General features: G+C 42.6%; 1 protein-coding gene across 6 annotated transcripts in view; it reads left to right on the forward strand.

Moving 5' to 3' along the window:
* Positions 1 to 25,995, forward strand: part of myo1b (myosin IB) — a 306,869-nt gene extending 280,874 nt beyond the window's left edge. For 5 of the 6 annotated variants that reach the window (XM_068035660.1, XM_068035654.1, XM_068035657.1 and 2 more), the window contains 6 exons: positions 1,027 to 1,161; positions 2,289 to 2,395; positions 11,844 to 11,976; positions 13,069 to 13,221; positions 18,827 to 18,954; positions 24,226 to 25,995. In XM_068035660.1, the coding sequence (XP_067891761.1) occupies positions 1,027 to 1,161; positions 2,289 to 2,395; positions 11,844 to 11,976; positions 13,069 to 13,221; positions 18,827 to 18,954; positions 24,226 to 24,349 (780 nt within the window). In that variant the 3' untranslated portion in view covers positions 24,350 to 25,995. The remainder of the gene's footprint in view (positions 1 to 1,026; positions 1,162 to 2,288; positions 2,396 to 11,843; positions 11,977 to 13,068; positions 13,222 to 18,826; positions 18,955 to 24,225) is intronic. The other variant, XM_068035658.1, reaches the window with a different exon arrangement.
* The last annotated feature ends 280 nt before the right edge of the window (positions 25,996 to 26,275 follow it).

The raw sequence follows: 26,275 nt of genomic DNA on the forward strand, positions 1-26,275 counted from the left end.
ACTCATGTGCTGGGCTCCCCCATCATTGAGGATGGGGATATTTGTGGAGCTTCCTCCTCCTGTTAGTTGTTTAATTATCCACCACCATTCACAATTGGATGTGGCAGGACTGCAGAGCTTTGTTCTGATCCATTCGTTGTGGGATTGCTTAGCTCTGTTGCATGCTGCTTCTGCTGTCTAGCATTCATGTAGTCCTGTGTTGTAGCTTCACCAGGTTGCCACCTTATCTTTAGATATGTCTGGTGCTGCTCCTGGCATGCTCTCCTGCACACTTCATTGAACCAAGGTTCGTCCCCTGGCTTGATGGTAATGGTACAGTGAGGAATATGCCTGGCCATGAGTTTGCAGATTGTGGTTGAATACAATTCTGCTGCTGCTGATGGCCCACAGTGCTTCATGGATGCCCAGTTTTGAGTTGCTAGATCAGTTCTGAGTCTATCCCACTAACACAGTAATGCCACACAAAATGATGTAGGGTGTCCTGTGTGAAGATAAATTTTGATCTCCACAAGAACTATGTGGTGGGCACTGCTGCCAAAACTGTCATGGACAGATGCATCTGTGACAGGCAGATTGGTGAGGATGAGGTCAAGCTGCCAGGGTGGGATTTGAACTCTTATCTCTGTAGTATTAGACTGGGTCTCTAGGTTACTTGTCCAGTAACATTACCACTGTGCTCCCCCTATATTGCTGCAGTCACAATATAGTACAAGATTAGAACTCCAGTCACAGCTGTGGAAGTGGTCCTCAGGACCACTACCTCTTAGACTGTATTGAGTCCTAAAGCAAAACATTTTTTTCTCTGCAGCCCATCAAATGTGTCTACCATTTTCAACTCAAGTGCTGTTGCATGGGGCAGAGTACTGTAGTGCCAGCAACGAGATTTCTTTTCAATTGCTTGTTTTCTGTTTTAGAACTGGTGCAAACAGTTTATGAAAGAGCCATGACCTTGGAGAAAATCGTTACTAATCTTGACTTACCTGCCAATAGGCACTAACTCTAATGCACTGCTTTATTTTAACCCAGATGCAGAAGTATTTCTTGGAACTGAAGAAGAAGCTGCCTTCACTGTCCCCAACAGAGACGGCCTGGCCTGCGAGACCATACCTCTTCCTGGACAATACACACACCGAGCTGAAGAGGATCTTTCACCTGTGGAGGGTAGAAAACAAGATTAGATTTTGTCAGCTATTAATTAAATAGAGGTTCATTGGTCCACATTTTCTCCCCTTGTTCGCCATTCCCTTGCCCTCCCCATTCCATTGCCTTCACCTTTGCACTTCCTGTTCCTAATTCTCAATATGGCGAGTTCCTGATCTCAGAACTGTTCCCTTGAGTGAGGCTCAGAGATGGGCATTTCTCTCATTGGTCTGTAAGCTTCACAGTGGAAGGCCTGAGCTGGAAGAAATTTTAAGGCTTTTTAATGTTCACCAGCAAGAAATGGCAAGGCTGATGCATTCCCTTGTCAAAGGGATGCCATAGTGTGAGGATCTCCTGGAGACTGATGTCTCTGATAGGGCAGGGACTGATGTAGTGCCAGCCGCTCCCTTGATAATGATGGCGCCTCGATTGTGTCCCAGCTGCTCCTGCTGCTTGTCCTTCAGCAGCGCTGTCACTGTTGACACTGAAGGCTGCCAGCCACCCTAGCAATGGGCTGCACTGTATCCACCTCCCATCTAGGGAACCCACCCTCTGTCCCTAATTGGACGCGCACTCAGAGCTGGGTTCTTAACTGGCTGGCTCATGTGTAATCGCGCCTGAAGTCCCGCTGCTGCTGTGAACGGGGTCAGGACCCGAAAATGGTCCCAACACCAGAAAACTTTCAAAGTCAGGAAGGTTCAGCCTGTTATTTCCAATAATCAGCTGGACTGAGTGTCCCATTCTGGGATTAGGTGGATTTATCTAATCCTCTAGAAAGTTCCAAGGAATGGTTTTGCTGCAAGACATTGTGCAAAATGCCATCAGAAATTACAGAAAGGAAAGTAAAAATTGTCAGGCATTTCACATTGGTGACCTTGACTCAGTCACTCTTCTGTGTAGTTGAAAGAACAAATCCTATGACCAATGTTTTTTTAGTGGTGAGCAATTCACCTTTATTAATTTGTAACAAATGGTACGGTACCATTCAGCTCTAAAGAGCCATAAACAGGATGAAATAACACAAGCTCAGATGATTTGTTGGACAACCTAAAAACTGAAGTCTGTCATTTGCTCTTGGCTTTGCGTTGCTAAAAGATAAAGGAGATTTTCTTTTAAATTTATAACTAACTGTTGTGCCCTGTTTGCAGTGCAAGAAATACAGGGATCAGTTCACAGAACAAAAGAGAGTTATTTTTGAAGAGAAGCTCGAGGCAAGTGAGCTGTTCAAGGATAAAAAGGCATTGTACTCCAACAGGTAATAACCAATGTCAGTAGATACCATTGTGAAGTGTCCTTCATGAGAACAATGCATTTTTTTTCAATTTTAATCATTTATATCCTGGTACTGATGAACGATAATGGATTTTAGTAAGGCATTTGACAAGGTCCCCCATGGCAGACTGGACAGTAAAATGAAAGCCCATGGGATACAGGGGAATGTGTCCGGTTGGATCCAAAATTGGCTCAGTGACAGGAAACAAAGGGTAGTAGTCGACAGATGTTTTTGCGAATGAAAAGCGGTATCCAGTGGCGTTGCATAGGGCTCAGTGTTGAGTCCCTTGCTGTTTGTGGTATTTATTAAAGATTTGGACTTAAATGTGGGAGGCATGATTGGAAAATTTGCTGATGACACAAAAATTGGCCATGTAGTTGATAGTGAAGTGGATAGCTGTAGACTCCAGAATGATATCAATGGTTTGGTTGAGTGGGTGGAAAAGTGGCAAATGGAATTCAATCCAGAGAAGTGTGAAGTAATGCATTTGGGGAGGGAAAACAAAGCAAGGGACTACACAATAAATGGGAGAATATTGAGAGGGGTAGAAGAAGTGAGAGAGCACAGGTCCCTGAAGGTGGCAGGACAGGTAGATAGAGTGGTGAAGAAGGCATATGGAATGCTTTCCTTTATTGGCTGAGGTATAGAATACAAAAGCAGGAATGTAGTGCTGGAACTGTATAAAACACTGGTTAGGCCACAGCTGGAGTATTGTGTACAGTTCTGGTCACCACATTATAAGAAGGACATAATTGCTCTGGAGAAAGTACAGAGGAAATTTACAAGAATGTTGCCAGAGCTTGAAAGTTGCAGCTATGAGGAAAGATTGGATAGGCCAGGGTTGTTTTCTTTAGAACAGAGAAAGCTGAGCGGTGACTTAATTGGGGTGTACAAAATTATGAGGGGCCTAGATAGAGTAGACAGGAAGGACCTGTTTCCCCTAGCGGACAGTTCAATTACCAGGGGCACAGATTTAAGGTAATTGGTAGAAGGATTAGAGGGGACATGAGGAAAAACTTTTTCACCCAGATGGTGGTGGGTGTCTGGAATTCACTGCCAGGAACAGTGGTGGAAGCAGAAACCTTCAACTCATTTAAAAGGTACCTGGACATGCACCTGAAGTGCTGTAACTTGCGAGGCTATGGACCAGGTGCTGGAAGGTAGGATTAGATTGGGCAGATTTTTTTCAGCCGGCACAGACATGATGAGCTGAATAGCCTGCTTCTGTACCATAATTTTTCTATGATTCTAATGTGTTTCAATGCACTGTCCCATAGATATCCTTATTTCTGTTGTGCAACTAAAGAAATCCTTTAAACCTCCTTTGCCATCTACTAATGATTTTACTAATCATTCCCCCAAAATGGTAATGATTAACTCATTGTAATCAAGCATTGAGAATTTTATGAACTTTATAGCCTTACTCTAACAGATATATTTTGTGTGCTGCATTGAAAAAGATTTACAATGATTGCACAGACGTACAGACCATATATGAAATGCAAGATGAGAAATACAGTATATAAAAAGAAAATGATCATCAGCTTTGGCATTTTGATATTGGCAGTCTGATTTTGGTAAACGATTATCCAAGTACGTTCACAAAAAGAAGTAATGGGGATGATTTCCAAACGTATTTGGACTTTGCAAGGTCAAATTATGACCTCTGGGCCCTGAAATTTCTCTCGAGCCCTGCTCCACACCTAGCCTACTGTTAATCCCATTTACATAAAGGGTTATTTACAGCACTTCCTGGGTCACGGGAGCTAGGAATATTGGAGTAGCACCTTCCACCTGTCGGAGGGGCCAGCTGTTTTGACTGAAGAATTGCTACTTCTTTCAAGAAGTAAACAGGATTTGTTTTAAGCCTTTGTGTCAGCAGGGCTGTCAGGAACTAGCTTATTACAATCAAGTTTATCCTGCTTTTATTATATTGAAAAAGAGAAGTGAACATTTTGGCAACCTAGGGAGATGGTGGAAGCAAATAGTATTGATTCATTCAAATCCAAATGAGACAAATTTCTTTCAGAAAACAATATTTGGGGATATAGTATATGAATAATTTGAGACATGACATAGAATCATACAATAGTACAGCACAGAAGGAGGTCATTCAGCCCAATGAGTATGTGCAGTCTGTTTTGAAGAGCAATCTAGTTAGGCCCAATCTTGCCCCATATTCTTGCAATTTTTTTCTCCTTCAGGTATTTATGGAATTCCCTTTTGAAGACCACTATTGAACCTGTATCCACTACCCTCAAGCAGTGCAATCCGAGTCTGTTTAGTTTAGAGATACAGCACTGAAACAGGCCCTTCGGCCCACCGAGTCTGTGCCGACCATCAATCACCCATTTACACTAATCCTACACTAATTCCATATTCCTACCACATCCCCACCTGTACCTATATTTCCCTACCACCTACCTATACTAGTGGCAATTTATAATGGCCAATTTACCTATCAACCAGCAAGTCTTTGGCATGTGGGAGGAAACCAGAGCACCCGGAGGAAACCCACACAGACACAGGGAGAACTTGCAAACTCCACACAGGCAGTACCCAGAATTGAACCCGGGTCGCTGGAGCTGTGAGGCTGCGAGTCTTAACCACTCATTGTGTAATAATGTTTCTCATGTTGCTTCTGATTCTTTTGTCAATCATCTTAAATCTGTGTCTTCTGGTTATTGACTCTTCAGCCATTGGAAACAATTTCTCTTTATTTACTCTACCTAAACCCTTCATGATTTTAATCACCCCTATCTAATCTCCCCTTAGCCTTCTCCGCTCTAAGGAGAAAACACCAGCTTTTCCACTCTATCCATGTAAATGTAATCTTTCATCCCTAGAACCGTCCTAGTAAATCACTTCTGTACCCTCTCCAAAGCCTTCGCATCCTTCCTAATATTCACACACACCCACTTATTTATATCTATATTTATGTATGTATGTGTGTGTGTGTGTATATTTTATATATATATAAAACACGCACATACATTTTATATTTTACATATATATATTAACATGCTTTGAGAAATGGGTGATGTTGGACCTATGGTTCCCAAAACTTTCCACCACTGGAGTTTCCCTCACCTCATATCCAGAGCTAGACTAATTGATAAGATATTGTTTTGTTATTTGTTAACAGCTCATTATCATGGTATCACGTGACTACCAGGATGGTAGAAGATACAGTCGATGGACCTTGATCTTCTTTCATCGAGCAACTCCCATGCTCCTTAAAGAAGCGGGTGATCAATGGCCATGTTGAACTTCCTCATGGTTTCTGGGATTGGACTGTTTGCCCACTCTCGATCATGGAGAAAAATGGGGACAATAAAATAAACAAATCCTGATAATCTCATGTCCTATCACATGTATAATGAAACATGAAGAATCATAGATTACAACACAGAAGAAGCCATTTGGATCATCGTGTCCATGCTGGCTCTCTGCAAAACCAGCTTAGCTAGTCCATTTTCCCTGTAGCCCTGCAAATGTGATCTCTTCAGATAATTACCCGATTCCCTTTTGAAAGGCACGATTGACTTTGCCTCCACCAACTCTCAGGCAGTGTATTTCAGATCCTAACCATATACCGTACAAAAAAGGTTTTCCTCATGTCGCCTTTGGTTCTTTTGTCATTCATCTTAAATCTGTGTTCCCTGGTTCTCGACCTATCTGCCGATGGAAACAGTTTCTCTATATCTACTCTGTCCAGATCCCACATGATTTTGAGCACCTTGATCAAATTTCCTGTCAACCTTCCCCTCTCTAAACAGAACAGATCCAGCTTTTCCAACCTATCCACGTAACTCGAAGTTCCTCATTCCCGGAACCCTTCTTGGGATTTTCACTGTACCATTTCTATGAATCGAATGACATTCCTATAATGGAGTGCCCACAGCTCCAAGCAATACTCGAACTTTGGCCTACTCAACACCTTGTACAAGTTCTCTTATTTTATTCTTTAACGGAATGTGGGCATTGCTGACTAGGCCAGCATTTATTCCCCATCCCAAATTGCCCCTGAGAAGGTGGTGAGCTGCCTTCTTGACCTGTTGCAGTCCATGTATTGTAGGTACACCCACAGTGCTGTTAAGATGGGAGTTCCAGGACTTTGACCCAACGACAGTGAAGGAACAGTGATATGGTTCCAAGTCAGGATGGTATGTGGCTTGGAGGGGAACTTGCAGATGATGGTGTTCCATGTATTTGCTGCACTTGTCTTTCCAGGTAGCAGAGGTCGTGTGTTTGGAACGAGCCTTGGTGAATTGCTGCAGTGCATCTTGTAGATGGTACACACTGCTGCCACTGTGCGCTGGTGGTGGATGATGTGCCAATCAAGCGGGCTGCTTTGTCCTGGATGGTGTCAAGCTTCTTGAGTGTTGTTGGAGCTGCACCCATCCAGGCAAGTGGAGAGTACTCCATCACACTCCTGGCTTGTGCCTTGTAGATGGTGGATAGGCTTTGGGGAGTCAGGAGGTGAGTTATTCGGCACAGAATTCCCAGTCTGTGACCTGCTCTTGTAACCATGGTACTTATATGGCTGGTCCAGTTAGATTTTTGGTCAATGGTAACACCCAGGGTGTTGATAGTTGGGAATTCAGTGATGATAGTACCATTGAATAACAAGGGGAGATGGTTGGATTCTCTCTTGATGGAAATGGTCATTGCCTGGCACTTGTGTGGCGCGAATGTTATTTGCTGCTTATCAGCCCAAGCCTGGATGTTGTTGCATATGGACATGGACTGCTTCAGTATCTGATGAGTCGTGAATGATGCTGAACATTGTGCAACCATCAGCGAACATCCCCACTTCTGACCTTCTGATTGGGGGAAGGACATTGATGAAGCGGCCGGAGATGGTTGGGCCTAGGACAGTACCCTGAGGAAATCCTGCAGTGATGTCCTAGGGCTGAAATGATTGGCCTCCAACAACCACAACCATCTTCCTTTGTGCTAGGTATGACTCCAACCAGTGAAGAGTTTTCCACCTGATTCCCATTGACTGCAGTTTTGTTCAGGCTCCTTGATGCCATACTTGGTCAAATGCTGCCTTGATGTCAAGGGCAGTCACTCTCACCTCACATCTTGAGTTCTGCTCTTTTGTCCATGTTTGGGCCAAGGCTGTAATGAGGTCAGGAACTTAGTGGCCCTGGCGGAACCCAAACTGGGTGTCAGTGAGCAGGTTATTGCTGAGTAAGTGCTGCTTGATAGCACTGTCGACAACTCCTTCTATCAGTTTGCCGATAATTGAGAGCAGACTGATGGGGCGATAACTGGCTGGGTCAGATTTGTCCTGCATTTTTTTTGCGTATAGGACATGCCTGTACAATTTGCCACATTGTCAGGTAGATGCCAGTGTTGTAGCTGTACTGGAACAGCTTGGCTAGGGGCGCGGCAAGTTCTGGAGCACAAGTCTTCAGTACTATTGCCGGAATGTTGTCAGGGCCTATAGCCTTTGCAGTATCCAGTGCCTTCAGCCGTTTCTTGATATCATGTGGGAGATGGATCATCCACTCGGCACTTCCGGCTGAAAATTGATGCAAATGCTTCAGCCTTATCTTTCGCACTGATGTGCTGGGCTCCCCCATCATTGAGGATGGGGATATTTGTGGAGTCTCCTGCTCCTGTTAATTGTTTAATTGTCCACCACCATTCATGACTGGATATGGCAGGACTGCAGAGCTTGGACCTGATCCTTTGGTTGTGGGATCGCTTAGCCCTGTCTATCGCATGCTGCTTCTGTTGTTTGGCATGCAAGTAGTCCTGTGTTGTAGCTTCACCAGGCTGACACCTCATATTTAGGGTTGATCCCTGGCTTGATTTTACTGGTAAAGTGAGGGATATGCCTGGCCATGAGTTTACAGATTGTGGTTGAATACAATTCTGCTGCTGCTGATGGTCCACAGTGCTTCATAGATTCCCAGTTTTGAGTTGCTACATCTGTTCAAAATCTATCCCATTTAGCACAGTGGTAGTGCCACACAACACGATGGTGGGAATCCTGAATGTGAAGACGGGACTTCGTCTCCACAAGGACTGTGCGGTTGTCACTCCTACCAAACTGTCCTGGACAGATGCATCTGCGACAGGTAGACTGATGAGGATGAGGTCAAATAAGTTTTTCCCTCTTGTTGGCTTCCCTACCACTGCTGCAGACCCAGTGTAGCAGCTATGTTTTTTAGGATTCGGCCAGCTCGGTCAGTAGCTACTCTTGGTGATGGACATTGAAGTCCCTCACTCGGAGTACATTCTGTGCTCTTGCCACTCTCAGTGCTTTCTCCAAGTGGTGTTCAACATGAAGGAGTACTGATTCATCAGCAGATGGAGGGCAGTAGGTGGTAATCAGCAGGAGGTTTCCTTGCCCATGTTTGGCCTGATGCCATGAGACTTCATGGGGTGCGAAGTCAATGTTGAGGACTCCCAGGGCAACAACCTCCTGACTTTATACCACTGTGCTGCCACCTCTGGTGGGTCTGTCCTGTAGGTGGGATGGTGATGGTGGTGTCTGGGACATTGTTTGGAAGGTATGTAAGATAAAGTATGATTCCATGAGTATAACTGTCAGGCTGTTGCAGGACTGGTCTGTGGGACAGCTCTCTCAATTTTAGAATAAGCCCCCAGATGTTAGCAAGGAGGACTTTGCAGGGTTGCCAGGGCTGTGTGTGCCATTGTCGTTTCCAGTTTTTTTTTTATTTTTTTATTTATTTTTTTATTTATTTTTTTATTTAGAGATACAGCACTGAAACAGGCCCTTCGGCCCACCGAGTCTGTGCCGACCATCAACCACCCGTTTACACTAATCCTATACTAATTCCATATTCCTACCACATCCCCACCTGTCCCTATATTATCCCTACCACCTACCTATACTAGGGGCAATTTCTAATGGCCAATTTACCTATCAACCTGCAAGTCTTTGGCATGTGGGAGGAAACCGGAGCACCCGGAGGAAACCCACGCAGACACAGGGAGAACTTGCAAACTCCACACAGGCAGTACCCGGAATTGAACCCTGGTCGCTGGAGCTATGAGGCTGCGGTGCTAACCACTGCGCCACTGTGCCGCCCTAGTTCCTAGGTCAATGCTGGGTGGTCCATCTAGTTTCATTCCTTTTTGACTTTTCTCTAGCAGTTTGTTGCAACTGAGTAGCTAGACCATTTCAGAGGGCATTTCAGAATCAATCGCTTTGCTGTGGGTCTGGAGTCACATGTAAGTCAGACCAAGAAAGGATGGCAGATTTCCTTCCCTAAACTACTTTAGTGAACCAGATGGCTTTTTATGACAATCGACAATGGTTTCATGGTCACTATTACTGAGACTAGCTTTTTTTAAAAATCCAGATTTATTAATTAAATTTTTGAAGTCCACAGCTGCCTTGGTGGGATTTAAATCCCTGTCCCCAGAGCATTAACCTGAACTTCTGGATAGCTAGTCCAGTGCCATTACCACTACACCATGTTCTCCCCTAAACATCACTTCCTTTCTTTTGTGTTCAGTTCCCCAATGTATAAAACCACGAATCCACTTGGCTTTTTATGGCATTTTCGACCTGAACTCTTACCTTCAAAGAGGTAAGTATCTGTATCCCAGACAGAATGGCAGCTAGCTCATGCACTGCTTAGTGGGTGACAACATAGTCCAACCATGCAGACCATGACCGTTCCAGGTTCAATCCACAGTCTATTCTGAGTTAGCTGATCTCAGCTGGGGTGGCCAGAATTCCCACCTCTGACTGCTATTCAGTGACCCCTGTTGGAAAGTGCATATGTACGGGCATTGTGAAAGGACGTCATGGGATGAGATGGGTGTGTCAGGCAAACCCGCCACCTACCAAGACTGAGGCACCCATTATTTTGTCACATGAACATTAAAACATAAATTGCAAGCCCCTGACTGGAAAGACGTTTTTGTATAGTAACTAGCAGTGTTGGAACAAAAGGGACCCAGTCGTTGCTTCCCCAGTATATAGAAGAAGTGGTGAAGCCAGTTTTAGTCACATGACTAACTTGCTGGAGTTTTTTTTGAATTTGAACTTCCAACAAAGGATTTGAACTCAGACAAAACCGTGTGCTGATCGAGTAAAGATCTCTCCTGGAACTGAAGCAAGAATTACCTCCTCTCCTGTCTACCTGTCCCATCTCCTTCCCACGGAACTGAATCTTGTGAAAACATGTGAAATGCAAAGGGAGAAAAGGCTCCTACATGAACAAGGTTTAAGAAGAACACTGGGCCCTGACGAAAGCAAGACTACTTACAAAAAGGACCGTAACAAGATATTGCCTCAAACTGTTCTACCTTGTCTTTTCTTCTCTTTTCTGTTCCTATCTGCATGTGTATTTCCCTTGTGCATAATAGCGTGGGCACGTCGTATATCCCTAGGCATGAACCGTATTAGAGTTTAAGTTTTAAGTTTTAATAAAATGTCATCTTTCTTCTTTAAACCTGAGAAAGCTTGTGTGAATTGGTTTCTTTGTCTTATAATTGGAAAACTGTGAGCAAGGATTCACAAAAAGGGGAGTTCAAAACACAGTGCATTTAAAATTAAACCCTGTTATAATAAGACCAGGTGAAGATAGTAACAGACCCCTAGACACATTTCTCACCTGGTCATAACAGGTGATTAAATGGACTATCACAGTCACTGCCTTTACTCATGCATGAAGAATAGCTATTTTTTTTTAGAGATACAGCACTGAAACAGGCCCACCAAGTCTGTGCCGACCATCAACCACCCATTTATACTAATCCTACATTAATCCCATATTCCTACCCCATCCCCAGCTTCCCTCAATTCCCTTACCACCACTAGGGGCAATTTATAATGACCAATTGACCTATCAACCTGCAAGTCTTTGGCTGTGGGAGGAAACCGGAGCACCCGGCGAAAACCCATGCAGTCACAGGGAGAACTTACAAACTCCACACAGGCAGTACCCAGAATTGAACCCGGGTCGCTGGAGCTGTGAGGCTGCGGTGCTAACCACTGTACCGCCCTTTGCATGAGATACCAGATCCTGCCTGTCACCCGTGGAATTGAGCCCAGCATGAGTCAGTGTCTTTTCGAGAGGAGGCAGCAGTCTTTTTAAATGATGTCAGCCAAATGATTACAAAAGAATTTTAGTTCCATCCAGTATGTTCACAGCAGACTTCTGTGATCAGATCACCTCACTTACTTTTACTAGTTTTCTAAAACAAAGTTTTAAAAAATCATGAAAATGGTATTAATGAGTTGATTGTGAAAATGTTTCTGTTGGTGATTAATTTTATTAGAATTGGTCTTGTGTAGTCCCAACTGTACTTGAACTCAGTAACCAGACTTTGAAATGCGACTCAGGTATTTGCAGTTCAATGTGATGATGTGAGTACATAAAGTGACAGTGGGTTCGTTCATTGTAATTTGAGTTCTGGAATTTTCTTTCTTCAGTGTTTGTCAGCCTTTCCAAGGTGATTATCTGGAAATCAGCAAGAATCCCAAATACCAGAAGCTGAATGGAGCTGTGGAAGAGAAGATTGTGCTGGCAGATATTGTAAACAAAATTAACCGAGCCAATGGCAAGGTCAGAGGAAGTTTGGTTCATAGCATTTTTGTGGGCCTGGTATTTTCTCAGAGGTGTTTCTGCTCTGTCGCCATAACCTTACCAAAAGCGCAGTGGAAACTCGCTTAAGTAAATGTAAACCGTGCAGCTTTGAGGAAACTCTGGGCCCTGGTCTTTGTACTTTGATGCACCTTAAGCCAGAGAAACAGACCGCCTGGGGGACGTAATGGGTAAATACGGCATGAGATTCAATACTGAGTGATCCAGAGCATTTATGTCCCATGTTCAATCCTGTGATGAATTAGCTGATCTCACTTGGGTTGCTGCTGAGGGTAAAGCAATTGGTCATAGCATCTCCAGGTTACAGGAGAGAAAAAGATCAGGTTACTGCACCTGATGAGTGAACTTTGACCTGTGGATGCGATATAAGGACATAGTGGGGCTCAGATATAATGTCCCTATCCCTGTGGTTGAAAATCATTTTGATATTTATTGTACACATTCAGATATTAAAAATGGTCACTTGGGGTGACATACTGAAAGGTGCCATGGCCCACAGAACTCTCACCGCTTTCCAGAGAGGATGGGAGAAAGGGTGGTGGGAAAGCAATGGAAAAAAAATTTAATTCCGCTTTTGATCATTTAATATTTTGAACGATATGACTGTCACTTGACACTTTCAACTGCAAACAGTAGATATTTAATCGGAAGAAAAAGATGCACCTACCGGTTGTGCCCCAAGTAAAGACGATTGGCCATTATTCTATCTCCAATTTATAATCTTGAAATGAGTCACTATGAATTGAGTGACTGAAAGAGCTTTAAGGCTACTTGTTTACTGCTGGATGGACAGGATTATTAGCAAAGTACAAATCAGGATACTTGGAAACCATCCAGCTCCTTGTTAAAACACAAGGTCATATATGCCTAAAGGAAATTCTGGCCTCAGCGAGAACAGCTAATATAGTTCGCCATAAGTGACTGTCAAACTTGCAGCAACATTTGTTTGAAAATCACCATAAGCTTGAAAGGGGGCTGAAATGAAATGATGACTCATTCCTGCTAGTGCAGCTCTGACCTTATTTCTAATGACAGTTGTTCTTGCTTGTGTAGGGAGCCCCAAGAATCTTCCTGTTAACCCAAAGCAATTTCATCATAGCTGATCATAAATCAGGCCAGATCAAATCCACCATTCCGGTGACAGACATCACCAGTGTGTCTGTCAGCAAACAAACAGATGGACTCTTTGCTGTGCACCTCAAAGAGGTAAGTGTTCCAAGGACAAGACTTTAAATGTATTTCTGTATAAGATGGAAATGAGTAAAATAACTGCAGCAATGTCTCAGTAATCTGAATAAGTATCTTGTTCTTTCCAATTTTGTAAGGCTGAAAAACAATTAACAAGAGAAAGAATAATTGCTCACAATCTTTATTTTTGCCTCAGCTACATAGACTTAATTGTCTCAGATATGGTTAGTTGAGGAATTACTGTGAAACTCCTCATTTTAGCTAATTTTGTAAATCATAGCAATCCATTTAGAATATTAGTTAAAATTCAGTTAAAACTTTAGAAAGACATAACATTTAAGTCCCATGAAATTAAAATATTTTAGAATAAACTGTCATCCTGTGTAACTTGCTAAAATTCCACTAACTCCCTCTTTGGAAGAGTACGATGCAGTGTAATTCTTTCATTCCGCTCCTTTTCAAATGAACTGTGAAGCTCCCTATTAAATATGCACCATTTTAATTCTAACAATAGTGATACGGACCAGAAAGGTCTTGGGTTTTGATTTTTGATCTGCTATATCTTTGAAATAGCTGGTCTCCCCTGGGATACATTTGGGAACACTACAATTGCCTGGTCATTGTCCAGTGATGCCTGCTGGAAGTACAGATGCTGGGATCTTGAGTGTGGCAGAATCAGGTTTTTGAATGTATATTTTTTAAATTTGTTCATGGGATGTGGGCGTTGCTGGCTGACAGCATTTATTGCCCATCCCTAACCTAATTGCCCTTGAGAAGCCCATTTTTCACAATGTCTAGAGGTCCCAAAGCATTTTACAGCCAATTAAGTATTTTTGAAGTGTAGTTATTATTGTAATGTTGTAGTAGCCAATTTTCACACACCAGGTTCCCACAAACCGCAATTAAATAAGTGGCCAGATTATTTGTTTTAGTGATGTTGATTGAAGGAGAAATATTGGCCAGGAAACCGGGTGATATCTCATGCTCTTCTTTGAATGCTACAACCTATTATTAGGGACATGGTAACAAGGCACTTAGAAAATCACAATATGATTAAGCAGAATTAACAGGGATTTATGAAAAGGAAATCATGTTTGACAAATGTGTTAGACTTTTGAGGATGTAGTTGGTAAGATGGATAAGGGGGACCCAGTAGATGTAGTATATTTGTATTTACAAAAACCATTTAATAAAGTGCCTTACTAGAAGTTAATACTCAAAATTAGGACTAATGGGATTGGGGGTAATATATTAGCATGGATTGAGGATTGGTTAATAGACAGAAACCAGAGAGTAGGAATAAACAAGACATTTTCAGGTTGGCCGGCTGTAACTAGCCAGGTACCGCAAAGATCAGTAGATGAGTCTCAGTTATTTGCAATTTATATGAATGATTTAGATGAGGGGACTGAGTGTAATGCATCCAAGTTTGATACAAAGTTAGGTGGGAACGTTAGTAGTGAAAAGAATGCAAAGAGGCAGCAAAGAGATATAGACAAGTTGGGTGAGTGGGCAAGAACATGCCAGATGGAATACAATGTGGTGAAGTGTGAAGTTATCCACTTTGGTAAGAAAAATAAAAAACAGAATGTTTTTTGACTGTTGAGAGACTTGGGAAAGTTTGCATTCAGAGGGACCTGGGTGTCCATATACATGAATCTCAGAAAGTTAACATGCAGTTGCAGCAAGCAATTAGGAAGGCAAATGGTATGTAGCTTTTGTTACAAAGAGATTGGAGTATAAGAGTAAAGAAGTCTTACTACAATTATACAGGGCATTGGTGATGCCACACCTGAAGTATTGTGTGCAGTTTTGGTCTCCTTACCTAATGAATGACAACCTTCCCCTAGAGAGAGTGCAACAAAGGTTTACTGCACTGGTTCCTGAGATGACAGATTGTCCTATAAGGAGAGATTGCGTAGACTAGGCCTATATTCCCTGGATTTTAGAAGAATTAGAGATGATCTAATTGAAACATATAAAATTCTTAAGGGACTTGACAGGGTAGATGCTGAGAAAATGTTTCCTCAGCTGGGCAATCCAGAACATGGGGTCACAGTTTCAGAATAAGGGGTCGGCAATTTAGGACCGAGATAAGGAGAGATTTCTTCACTCAGAGGGTTGTGAATCTTTGGAATTCTCTACCCCAGAGAGCTGTGGCTGCTCGTCATTGAGTATATTCAAGACAGAGGTCAATAGATTTTTGGGAATTAAGGGACATGGGGATAGTGTGGGAAGGTGGAGTTGAGGTTGATGATCAGCCATGATCTTGTTGGATGGAGCAGTAGGCTCGATGGGCCAAATGGCCTACTTCAGCTCCTATTATATTCTTATGAATAATGTTGAGGGATCTTTTACATACACCTGAGAAGGCAGACAGAGCCCTGGTTTAACACCTCATCCAAGACATGGCACCCCCGACAATGCAGTGTTCCCTCAGTACTGAGCTGAAGTTTCAGTGTAGATTTTTGTGTACAAGTCTCGGAGTGGGATTTGAACCTACAACCTTAGGTAAAATTGCTGCTACTGAGCCAAGTCTGATGTGTATAGATGTCAGTTGAGGACATGATCAGGCTCACAAGCACACAAGAAATAGGAGCAGGAGTAGACCATATGGCCCATTGAGCCTGCTCCGCCATTCACTATGATCATGGCTGATCTTAGGCTCGGCTCAAATGTTCCTCACAGTTTGATAAGGTTCCATCATTGGTTATCTAGGCTCTACCATGAAGATTTAACCACATTGATGAGGAGCCACATCCCACCATGGGTTCGAAACTTTTTTTTAAAAAAAGAGATAGTAAGGGAAAACTGCTGGTAAAACTGGATATACAAATAATGTTCATGTTTCTCTCTTGTCCTCAAATCTAATTAACAGGAGGTTCCCTATATAGGTTCAACTGTTACAGGATATAACTTTAATCTCAAATTGTCTTTCATAAGAATGGGTTGTTTCTGCCATCCACCTCTGAGAACATCGTAAAAGCATCTCAGAAACGTGGCTATTGGGGAGGGTTTAAGACCTCAGAAAGATGCTGTCATTCTGGAGCCAACTATCCAGAAGTCCCTTGGCATAAAAAGCTGCTGACTGAATCTGAACATCATTATACCATTAACCTTTCACTGTTGAGTTCTGGTGGGTGTGAAGTTATTACTGAATACAGCTTTTGTCTGATATTTAACTTAGTTAGACTTCTCCCTGAATTCATTCCTTTAGTTTGCAAAGTGCTGCATAATTATGAAACGTTTAAACAAAAAGAAGCATGCAAACAGAAATACAGATCAATGCCATCCAAAGCACAGTTTATTCAGTCTAGGTTTGTGCCAGTTAAAGGTTTAAAGTAGAAATTGAGCTGCTCATTTAAAATGCAGCAAATTAAGTACAACTTTTCTGAAAGACATTGGTAATATCATTTAGGTTTGTTAACTTGTGCAGAATGGAAATCCAGCAGATCTAATAAATCCAGGTTAGCTTACTATGTGTAGCGTTACCCCGTGTGGGAGAATCTAGAACCAGGGGTCACTGGTTAAAAATAAGGGGTCAGCCATTTAAGACTTAGATGAGGAGAAATCTTTTCTCCCAGAGGGTTGTGAGTCTTTGGAATTCTCTCAAAAGGTGGTGGAAGCAGAGTCTTTGAATATGTTTAAGGTAGATAGATTCTTGGGGGTGCAAGGGGGTGAGAGGTTATCAGGGGTAGGTGGTAATGTGGAGAGTACTCAGTTCAGCCATGAGCTTTTTGAATGGCGGAGCAGGCTTGAGGGGCTGAGTGACCTACTCCTGCTCCTTGTTCATATGTTTATATATGTCTTTATTTACCAGCATTCTGTTACAGCATATGACTTAGAGCATTGTTGCAAATTTATCTGCTACATATGGTCAATTGGAATCTAGTTTAATGTTTAAAATTGTATTCATCCAGGACTTGTTACCAAAACATCCATGTCCTTGGATTTGCTGGGATTTTCCACTTTACACAAGATTGGCAGGTTATGCTTTGATCTTATATTTTCTTGGGCTGGCCATATTTGCATAATTTTCATTCGCTTCCAGCCTGTGGCAGGCAGCCCTTTTCTTAGAAGGGAGGAAAATCACTGCTGCAGCTCTTGGGCTGTTGAATAATATACTTTGTTTCCAATTTTAAAGTAGCCTAAGTGATTGTACAATATTGAGGGTTGTTACATTGAATACCCTCCTCCACTTGCCATAGCCTATTCTGCTATTGGACTCAGGTTGGGAAAGTAAATCACATGATTTTCAACTTGTGAAGATGTTATTTGAATATACCTTCTCATATATTAGGGCAGATGTTGTCACCATCCCATCGCTTGTGGCTGGATGTTTCAGACATGGAGTCGGGCTATGAGCTAAAGGTGGAACAGCTCCTCACTTGCCAAAGTTAGGACAGGAAACTTGTCTAATTTCAACAGTTTGTGTCTACACTGTTAGCTCAGTTTTGCAAGCTCTGATTTTAACCCCCTTATTGTCCAACGAAAGCGGTTAAGGGGTTAAAATTTTTGCACTACTCTCGCCGACCAACATTTTTTACATCCGGGTTACGGGAGGCAGGTGACACCTTCATCACAGACAGACGAGGGCTTCACAAACATTCAAAAGTCAGAGTCCAATTATATCATTTGAACTCAACCCTGTTTTAACTCTGGTGTGTGTGACTTACAGTTGGCACTAGGAAAAGCTGTCGCAAATTGGTTTCAAGGCCAGAAGAGGCCCAAATAAATGATGTCTTAAAGAATGTTTAAGGTTTCCTTCTGGGCCAGGAGGAGCAGGAACACATGTCCAGGCCCCATGTAGAATTCTTTGGCCTCCCCGTTTCCAGCTTCCTATCCTTTCCTATGGCCTGATGTCTCACCCTTTTCTGCTTCCACACACCAGTCACAGCATTTGTGCTGGTTTTATGTAGAGGTCCTTTTCGATAAAGGAAAATAAGGCTCAGGCGTTAAAATGGCCCAAGCCTTGCATTATGCAGGTCGCTAAGCATCTCGCTTGTGCCAGACCCCTCCATGTCACACTTGCATTCCATGGTAAAATGGGGCTGTAATCTTGGGAGTTTCATGCTTGTTACTTGAAGCTTTCATTGAGATATGATTATATGTGAGCTCCTTCTAGTGACAGTAAAACATATTGCAGTACTAAAAGTTGCAACTTTGCCACAGTTGACGCACTTTGTATTAATTTATATAATAATGGTGCGTTTTTTAAAATAATGCTCAGTAAGGTGAAAAATGGAATACTTCTCCATTTTTGGTATTTAATTTTTCCAGGTCATATGACTTTCAACAACTTACTTTAATTCCAGCCTGAGAAGATCGTTCCCTCCCCACCACAACTACACCACTTTGACTTGTCCATTTCCTAAATGCCAGTCTGTGACAAATGATGAAAGATTTGTGCTGAGAATCTGGAGCCACTGCTTATTTCATCTAGGGAGGGCTCTTGCAGCCAGCAGAAAGAGAAGGCTTTCATTCTAACTGTTTGAGTTGGATTTGATCTAAAATCTCAGTGTTGAAAGTAATAGTGTCCTGGAGTTCAGGCCCTGGTGATGGTGAATTACTACATCATGCACTCCAGGTAGGAACACTAATTCCACCATTCTTTTTAACACAGGGTTCCACAGCTGCTGCTAAGGGTGATTTCCTATTCACCAGTGACCGCTTAATTGAGATTATTACCAAGCTTTATCGCACAATATTCTTCAAAACCAACCAGAAGATAAATGTTGAAATAAACAATGAGTAAGTTCTGATTTTTTTTATTAAATAAAGGAAAATCCATGAATTTTGAAAATTTGTTTTAATATGCTGAAAATGTACGCAATGTGGCTCAGGACCTGCGGGTGGATGGAAGGTTAACCCATAAGGTACGACCCTTCGTCAGAATGTGCATTCAGTCCTGGACACCGCATCTCAGGAAGTGCGCTCTCAATCTCTTGTTCAGCAGTACTGACAGTCTGCATGGTCTGTAGTTCCATTTCATCCATCGCCTCATCTGGTGCTTATTTAGAAACCTTTTTCCTTCCTTTCAGGTGTCAAAGGTCACAAGCTTCACCAACTCTTGAATATAAATGCCCCTCTGGTTCCTTCTTCCTCTTCACTTTCCTCTGACTCCATCCCTTCTTCTAATCTTACCCCTTGCCATGTTTTCACGATCCCTGCTGACCTTGCGCTCTCTGACACTCAACAATCAATCCACAGCTCCATCCCCTTACAACCCCACCTCAACAAATTTCAACATGACACTGAACTCTTCTTCCATCGCCTTCACTTCTGTGGGGATCTTCCCCCAGCAGAATGCACCCTTTCTCCCCTCTTCAGAATTGTCATTCCACCTGGACTCCTCCCTCTTACCCTCTCTAAGTCTTTTCATTGAGAACTGGCGTTACATCAGCCGTCTCAATTTCTCTGCTCTCCTTACTCTAACCTACCTCCCTCTAAACTTGCAATACTTCATTCTCTTTGGTCCAACCCTAACATTGTCATTAAACCTGCTGACAAAGATGGCATTGTTGTTTGGCGAATCGACCTCCACCCAATCCAACGCTTCCTCCTGCCTTCCTCTGGATCATGCTCCCACCACCGAACATCATTTCCAAGAGTGCCATTGACCTCATCTCCTCTGGGAGATTTTCCCTCCAAGGCCTCCAACCTCATCGTCCCCCAACCCCAAATGGCCTGCTTCCAGCTCCTTCCCAAGATCCGCAAACTGTGCTGCCCTGGGAGACCTATTGTTTCAGCCTGTTCTTGCCCTACATAACTGATTTCTCAATTCTGTATTTTTCTCCACTTGTCCAGTCTCTTCCCACCTACATCCCCAAGTCTTCTGATGCCCTCCACCACTTTAACAGCTTCCAGTTTCCTGGCCCTAACCATCTCCATTGTAACATGGACATCCAATCTCTCCACACCTCCGTCACCCACCAGGACGGTCTGAAGGCTCTCTGTTTCTTCCTTGAATGGAGACCCAACCAGTCCCTATCCACCACCACTTTCCTTCATTGACCAACTTCTCCTTTAATTCCACTCACCTCCTCCAAATAAAAAATGTTGCTATGGGAATCCATATGGGTCCTAGCTATACCTGCCATTTTGCAGGTTATGTGGAACATTCTTTGTTCCAAGCTTTTTCAGGCTCACTCCCTCCCCTCTCTTTCTGGTACATGGAGGACTGTATCGTTGCCATTTTCTTTCTTGCCCTGAACTGGAAAATGTCATCAACTTTGCTTCCAATTTCCACCCTTCCTTCCTCTTCACATGGTCCCCCTGCAGCTCTTCCCTTCCTTGAATTCTCTGTCTCAGTTTCTGGGGATAGGTTGTCAACTAATATTCACTATAAGCCCACTGACTTCCACAGCTACCTTGACTACATTCCCTCACAACCGGCTTCCTGTAAGGACTCTAATCCATTCGCCCATTCCATTCCGTCACATCTGTTCTGATGATGCAAGCTTCCATACCAGAGCTTCTGACATGGCTTCCTTTTTCCTCAACCAAGGATACCCTCCACGATGGCTGACAGGGCCCTCGACCGTGTCTGTTCCATTTCCTGCATTTCTGCTCTCACCCCTTCCCCCTGCTCCCAGCACCACGATAGGGTTCCCCTTGTCCTCACCTTCCACCCCACAAGCTTCCACATTCAAAGGATCATCCTCCACCATTTCCGCTACCTGCAGTGAGATGCTACCACATCTTTCCCACCTGTCAGCATTCCAAAGTGACCATTCCCTCTGTGACACGCTGGTCCATTCCTCAATCACCTCCCCCCAACACCTTTCTCCCTCTCCACACAAGAGCAGGAGATGCAACACCTGCCCTTTTACCTCCTCCCTTCTCACTGTCCAAGGTCCCAGATACTCCTTCCGAGTGAAACAGAGATTTACTTGTATTTCTTTCAATTTTGCTCCACTTACAATACACTGGGCAGACCTAACTCAGATTATGTGATTGCTTTGTAGAACACCTCTGTTCAATCTGTAAGCATGACCCTGAGCTTTAGGTCACCTGTAGTTTTAGTTCTCCAACCCACTCCCACTCTGACCTTTGACCTCAGCTTCCACCATTGTTCCAATGAAGCTCAACGCAAGCTGGAGGAACAGCACCTCATCTTTCGATTAGGTACTTTACATCCTTCCAGACTCAACACTGAGTTCAACAATTTCAGATCATAACCACTGACCCCAGATTTTTTGTGTCTTTTTTGTGCTTTGTTTTGAACAACAGTTATTGGCGATTCTACTTTACCCATTTCCACCTGTTTTGGACACATCTTTTTGTTTCTTTACTTGTCCTATTACCATCCCTTTTTGCTTTGCATCATCATCCCTTTCATCATTTAATCTCTCCTGCTTTCCACCCTTGTTCATCTCCCCCCCCCCCACCATCCTTTTCCCTGCCTGTGTACTTGCTTAAAACCTGCTACGTCTCTAACTTTTTCCAGTTCTGTTGAAAGGTCAATGACATGAAACAGAAATGCGTTTCTGTCTCCACAGATGCTGCCTGCCCTGCTGAATATTTCTAGCATTTTCTATTTTTATTTCAGGAAGGTTATATTGGCCTTGGAGAGGATGCAGTGCAGATTCATCGAAATGAAACCAGGGCTAGCACAGTTAAATTATCAGGGCAGGTTGCATAATTGAGGCTTGTATTCCCTTGAGTGTAGAAGACTAAGGAATGATCTAATTAAGATATTTAAGATGATTAAAGGATTTGATAGGAAAAGAAGAGGGGGAGTTAGCAGAGAAGTCCAGAACAAAGGGAAAATCCTTAAAATTGGAGCTGGCTGTTCAGGGTTAATGTCAGGAAGCATTTTTTTTACGACGTGGTAATGGAAATCTGGAACTCTCTTGCCCCCTCCCCACAAGAAAATGCTGTTGGCGCGGTTAACAGAACATTTAAAAACTGAGATTGATATATTTTTGCTGGACGTGGGCATTTGGGTTACAGAACCAAGGTGGGTCAATGGAATTAAGATACAAATCAACCATGATCTAATTGAATGGTGGAACAGGCTTGGGGGAGGGGAGGGGGGGGCTCTCACTCTTGTGTTCCTTACTGAAGAATCATACCCAGCATGTTAATCAGTCATTCTCCTTTAAGTGAGCTCTGCATGCTTAAAAGAAACAAGTGCCCACGGTCATTGAGCTAGAGTAGCAGCTCTTTGACTTTTCATCTGCTGGTAATGATAGAAGTTCCTATGGCTAGGTCTGTCTTTTCCCCCTCTGCTTTTGAAGCAATTTGTATTTGTTAATTTCTGTAAATTGTTTATTTTTAACATCTTGAATTAGATTTTCAGAGTCCCTGCCCATGACAATGTACCTGGCCTGCTGTGAGCAGGGTGGGGGATGTAAAACTGTGGGTATGTAACCCACAGGGGCTTTTGTGTTCTGGAAGTGATTTGCAGAATACTATTGCCAAAGGATATCGAGTCCTCCCAATGGCTATTATGTAATGTTAATGTTATCAATGCCATCTGCAAGAGGATAAGTTTGGCTGGTTGTGGTGGGGTGGTTAGTGTCCATCAACATAATGTTATTGGTAAATCCAACACCATTCACTGTTATTACCAGTAAGATCAGCTTTCTGATAATGCATAATTAAAGGAGGAGGGGCATAAGAGTTTACTTACACTTTTTATGAAAAACCTTAGAGAGAGAAAATGTGTAATTAAATTAATTAAATGTAAGTAAAAATGAGACAAGTGGGAAAGTCATTGTAGTAGACATGGTTTAATGGTTATCCAGGGAATAGGATGAATGTGCTTGCATTCTTTCACATCTAGGTTTATAGTCTCAACATAGGCCTCCCGTGAGGACTTTCAGCTATTTATCTGCAGTTCGTATGGTTATGCTATTTGAGTGGTAGCTGACTTGCATCCAGTAGAGCCCTTTTTGAAATCATGTTTAATTATTTACCCATTGATAATTCAGTAGAATAATGGAATATTTATAGTAAACGGTCATGCAGACACAAGCAAGTTTTAGAAGACTATAAATGGCATGGGGATCTGAAAGAGTGTTCCAAATAGTCATTGAGAAAATTCTGCACATGTGTTTACACTGTTTTTACCCTGGAGTTATCTCAAAGCTTTTCTGTTCTTGGGAGGACAAGTAGGGAGGTGACCTCATCTAAAGTCACTCCGAATATAACAGCGACTCAGGGTGACTTGCTTTTTTATATCTTGATCTTCCCTTTAAGGAAGTGTCTGGCCTCTGATAAGTATTCTCTCCCTTTTGGTGTGGCCAAGCTTGCTGTGCAGGAATCAGGGAGATGAGTCCATATTCTGCTCCTCCATTTTTTAGGCACTGTGTTTCATTGCTTTGCTGGTCAAGAAGTCGACTGCTATCTGGGCTACCTATCTTATTTCCTAAACTGATAGAGCATACTTCAATTGCTGTATATTTCATAGAGCCCTGGGCATCTTGCTTTGCGCCCTTGCTACATACGTTCACTGACTGTTCTGCATTGTTCTGATCACTTGCCTTTTAAGTACTACAGATTTCAGACATGCTTACACATTGAGTTTCACATTAAACCTTTTAGAGGTTGAAGGGTATCCGACCAAGATTAAGTCAGCTAGTCACTTAGAACAGTACACAGCTCACATGGTTAACGTGAGGTGATGAATTCATTATACTGCTGACTTTGTTAATGCAGGATGAGGCATTGGAGTTTTCATTAGCAATTTCCCAACAAGTGGGGATGTGCTGCAATTGCTTAATTGTGCCCTCACTCCTGTGAAAATACAATTATTATGAATAGGATGACAGGAACGTAATTATTTATTTAAAAATCTGCAATGATGTGGGGGGGGGTTGGTGCATCTATGCTTTATGTGTACAGAGCGTATGATCCATTTGAAAAAAGCTTGCCTGTGGGGCCCTACCTTTGCACTGAAGTAGTACTCCTGTTTTAGGATTTTGAATTAATGCACATGTGGTGTTCAGCAAGAAGCTGACTTCTCAAGTTTTTATTGGATGGTAATAAACATTCCACTGTCTTTTTTGTTTTTAGGTTTCTGGTTCAGTTCAATCAGGATAAAGTTTGTGTGAAGTTTATTCAGGGAGCACAGAAAAATGGCAATCTCCCTGCATGCAAGAGGAAAAATAATCGTCTCCTGGAAGTCACAGTTCCTTAACTAATGCAATTGCCATCACCTCTAGGATAATTTCTTACTGCACATATGGTTATATAGTCTTTCTGTTTAGTTTCTTCTCCTGAAGATGTGCCTGGCTGATAACAAACAGTTGTGTAATGTAACAGTGAAGTCAATTTATTTCCCAATCCCAAGATTGGCACTCAAAACAGTTTTTTAAAAAAAGAGTTCCTTTCATAAATCTCAGGGTGGTAGCTCCCTTGTCACTTAGTGTGTGAATGTGTTGCCCGGTATGGTACTGAGCCTTACAAACCAGGAAGATCCCAGATTTGATCACTGAGCTAGCTGATCTCAGCTTGGCCAGCAGTAGAACACTACAGTTGGACACATGGGAAGGCTGGTGAACTCTCACTGCCAGTGGTCAACTACCTTTGGGGCGGCACAGTGGCGCAGTGGTTAGCACCGCAGCCTCACAGCTCCAGGGACCCGGGTTCAATTCTGGGTACTGCCTGTGCGGAGTTTGCAAGTTCTCCCTGTGTCTGCGTGGGTTTCCTCCGGGTGCTCCGGTTTCCTCCCACATGCCAAAGACTTGCAGGTTGATAGGTTAATTGGCCATTATAAATTGCCCCTAGTATAGGTAGGTGGTAGGGAAATATATAGGGACAGGTGGGGATGTGATAGGAATATGGGATTAGTGTCGGATTAGTATAAATGGGTGGTTGATGGTCGGCACAGACTCGGTGGGCCGAAGGGCCTGTTTCAGTGCTGTATCTCTAAACTAAACAAATGGCCACTTGGGTGAGGCATCACAGAGTTGAACTTCCAAACCTGTGGAACTACCTGTGCATGAGTCAGCACCTTCAGGAGAAAGGATGGGGGTTGGGGGGGTGGGGGGCGAGGGTGGTTGGTGGCTGCATTTGGTTGTTGGCGAAATCTCTGGATGGGAAAGGGTTAAAGGACTTTTAAGTATGAAACAGGGTTTTAATCAGATTCATGAACTTGGACCTAAGCTAGATGCCTAGGTGTGTGAAACATTATAGTCCCAGCTTTCTGCAAGGCAGAAGCTAACACTCTACAGGGAAAAACTGATTTTAAAATTGAGCAAAGTGAGATGTCGTGAGCGATTATATTAATACATTGTAACTTTGCATATTAGAAGCTGTCACTTGGTTATGGGGGGTCAACCTTTCAAAGATTGAACTATTGCTGAACTGTGTACAGGAAAACTGCTTGTTTTGAAAAGAAATTATGTATTGTACAACAAAAAAAAAGGTTTTAAAGCATTATGTAAAGGCTATTTATGTTGAATTTCTGGGACAGTTCTTTGGTACTGACAGCCTGTGTTGAAAGCTGTAATGCAGCTGACAGGCCAATATAGCTCTTGCTAAGTCACCTACAGTTTAAAGAATTTACACTACACATCTCTAAAAACAGTAACTGAATGAATTGCAGTTCAATGATTTTTCACTAAGAAATGTTTGAGGTAATGAGATGTAAATAGATTGAAGTTGGTATTGTGATTGCAGTCTGATGTTTCATTGTGATATAATGTTGTAATGTTATAATCGTATTTTTGTATTTAATGCCTTTCATGCTCATCATGCCTGGAACATTTGTGCATCTGACTACAGTCAAAACCATAGTTAACACAACTGATTGCTTAATCTTTTATAAATCCGTTAAATTCATTTGTCTGTGGTGTTTTCTATTGCATGTACTAAAGTGTAAGAACTAAAAACCACTGTATGTGTATGGATTCGGTTAGTGACCTGATCACAAAGCTCTTGTGTATTGAAATGAAGGGTGACTGTCATGAGTAGGAATTATTGAATTTACGTTGAGTAATTCCACACGTACATAAATCTGGAATGAATGATTGGGGTTTGGCATGGAGTTGCACGTGCAGAACACAGTATGACAATATTAAATAGCGTTGCCTTCATGGGAAATAACATTTTTTTAAATGGG

The sequence above is a fragment of the Heterodontus francisci genome, chromosome 7, assembly GCF_036365525.1.
Source record: "Heterodontus francisci isolate sHetFra1 chromosome 7, sHetFra1.hap1, whole genome shotgun sequence".
NCBI lineage: Eukaryota > Metazoa > Chordata > Chondrichthyes > Heterodontiformes > Heterodontidae > Heterodontus > Heterodontus francisci.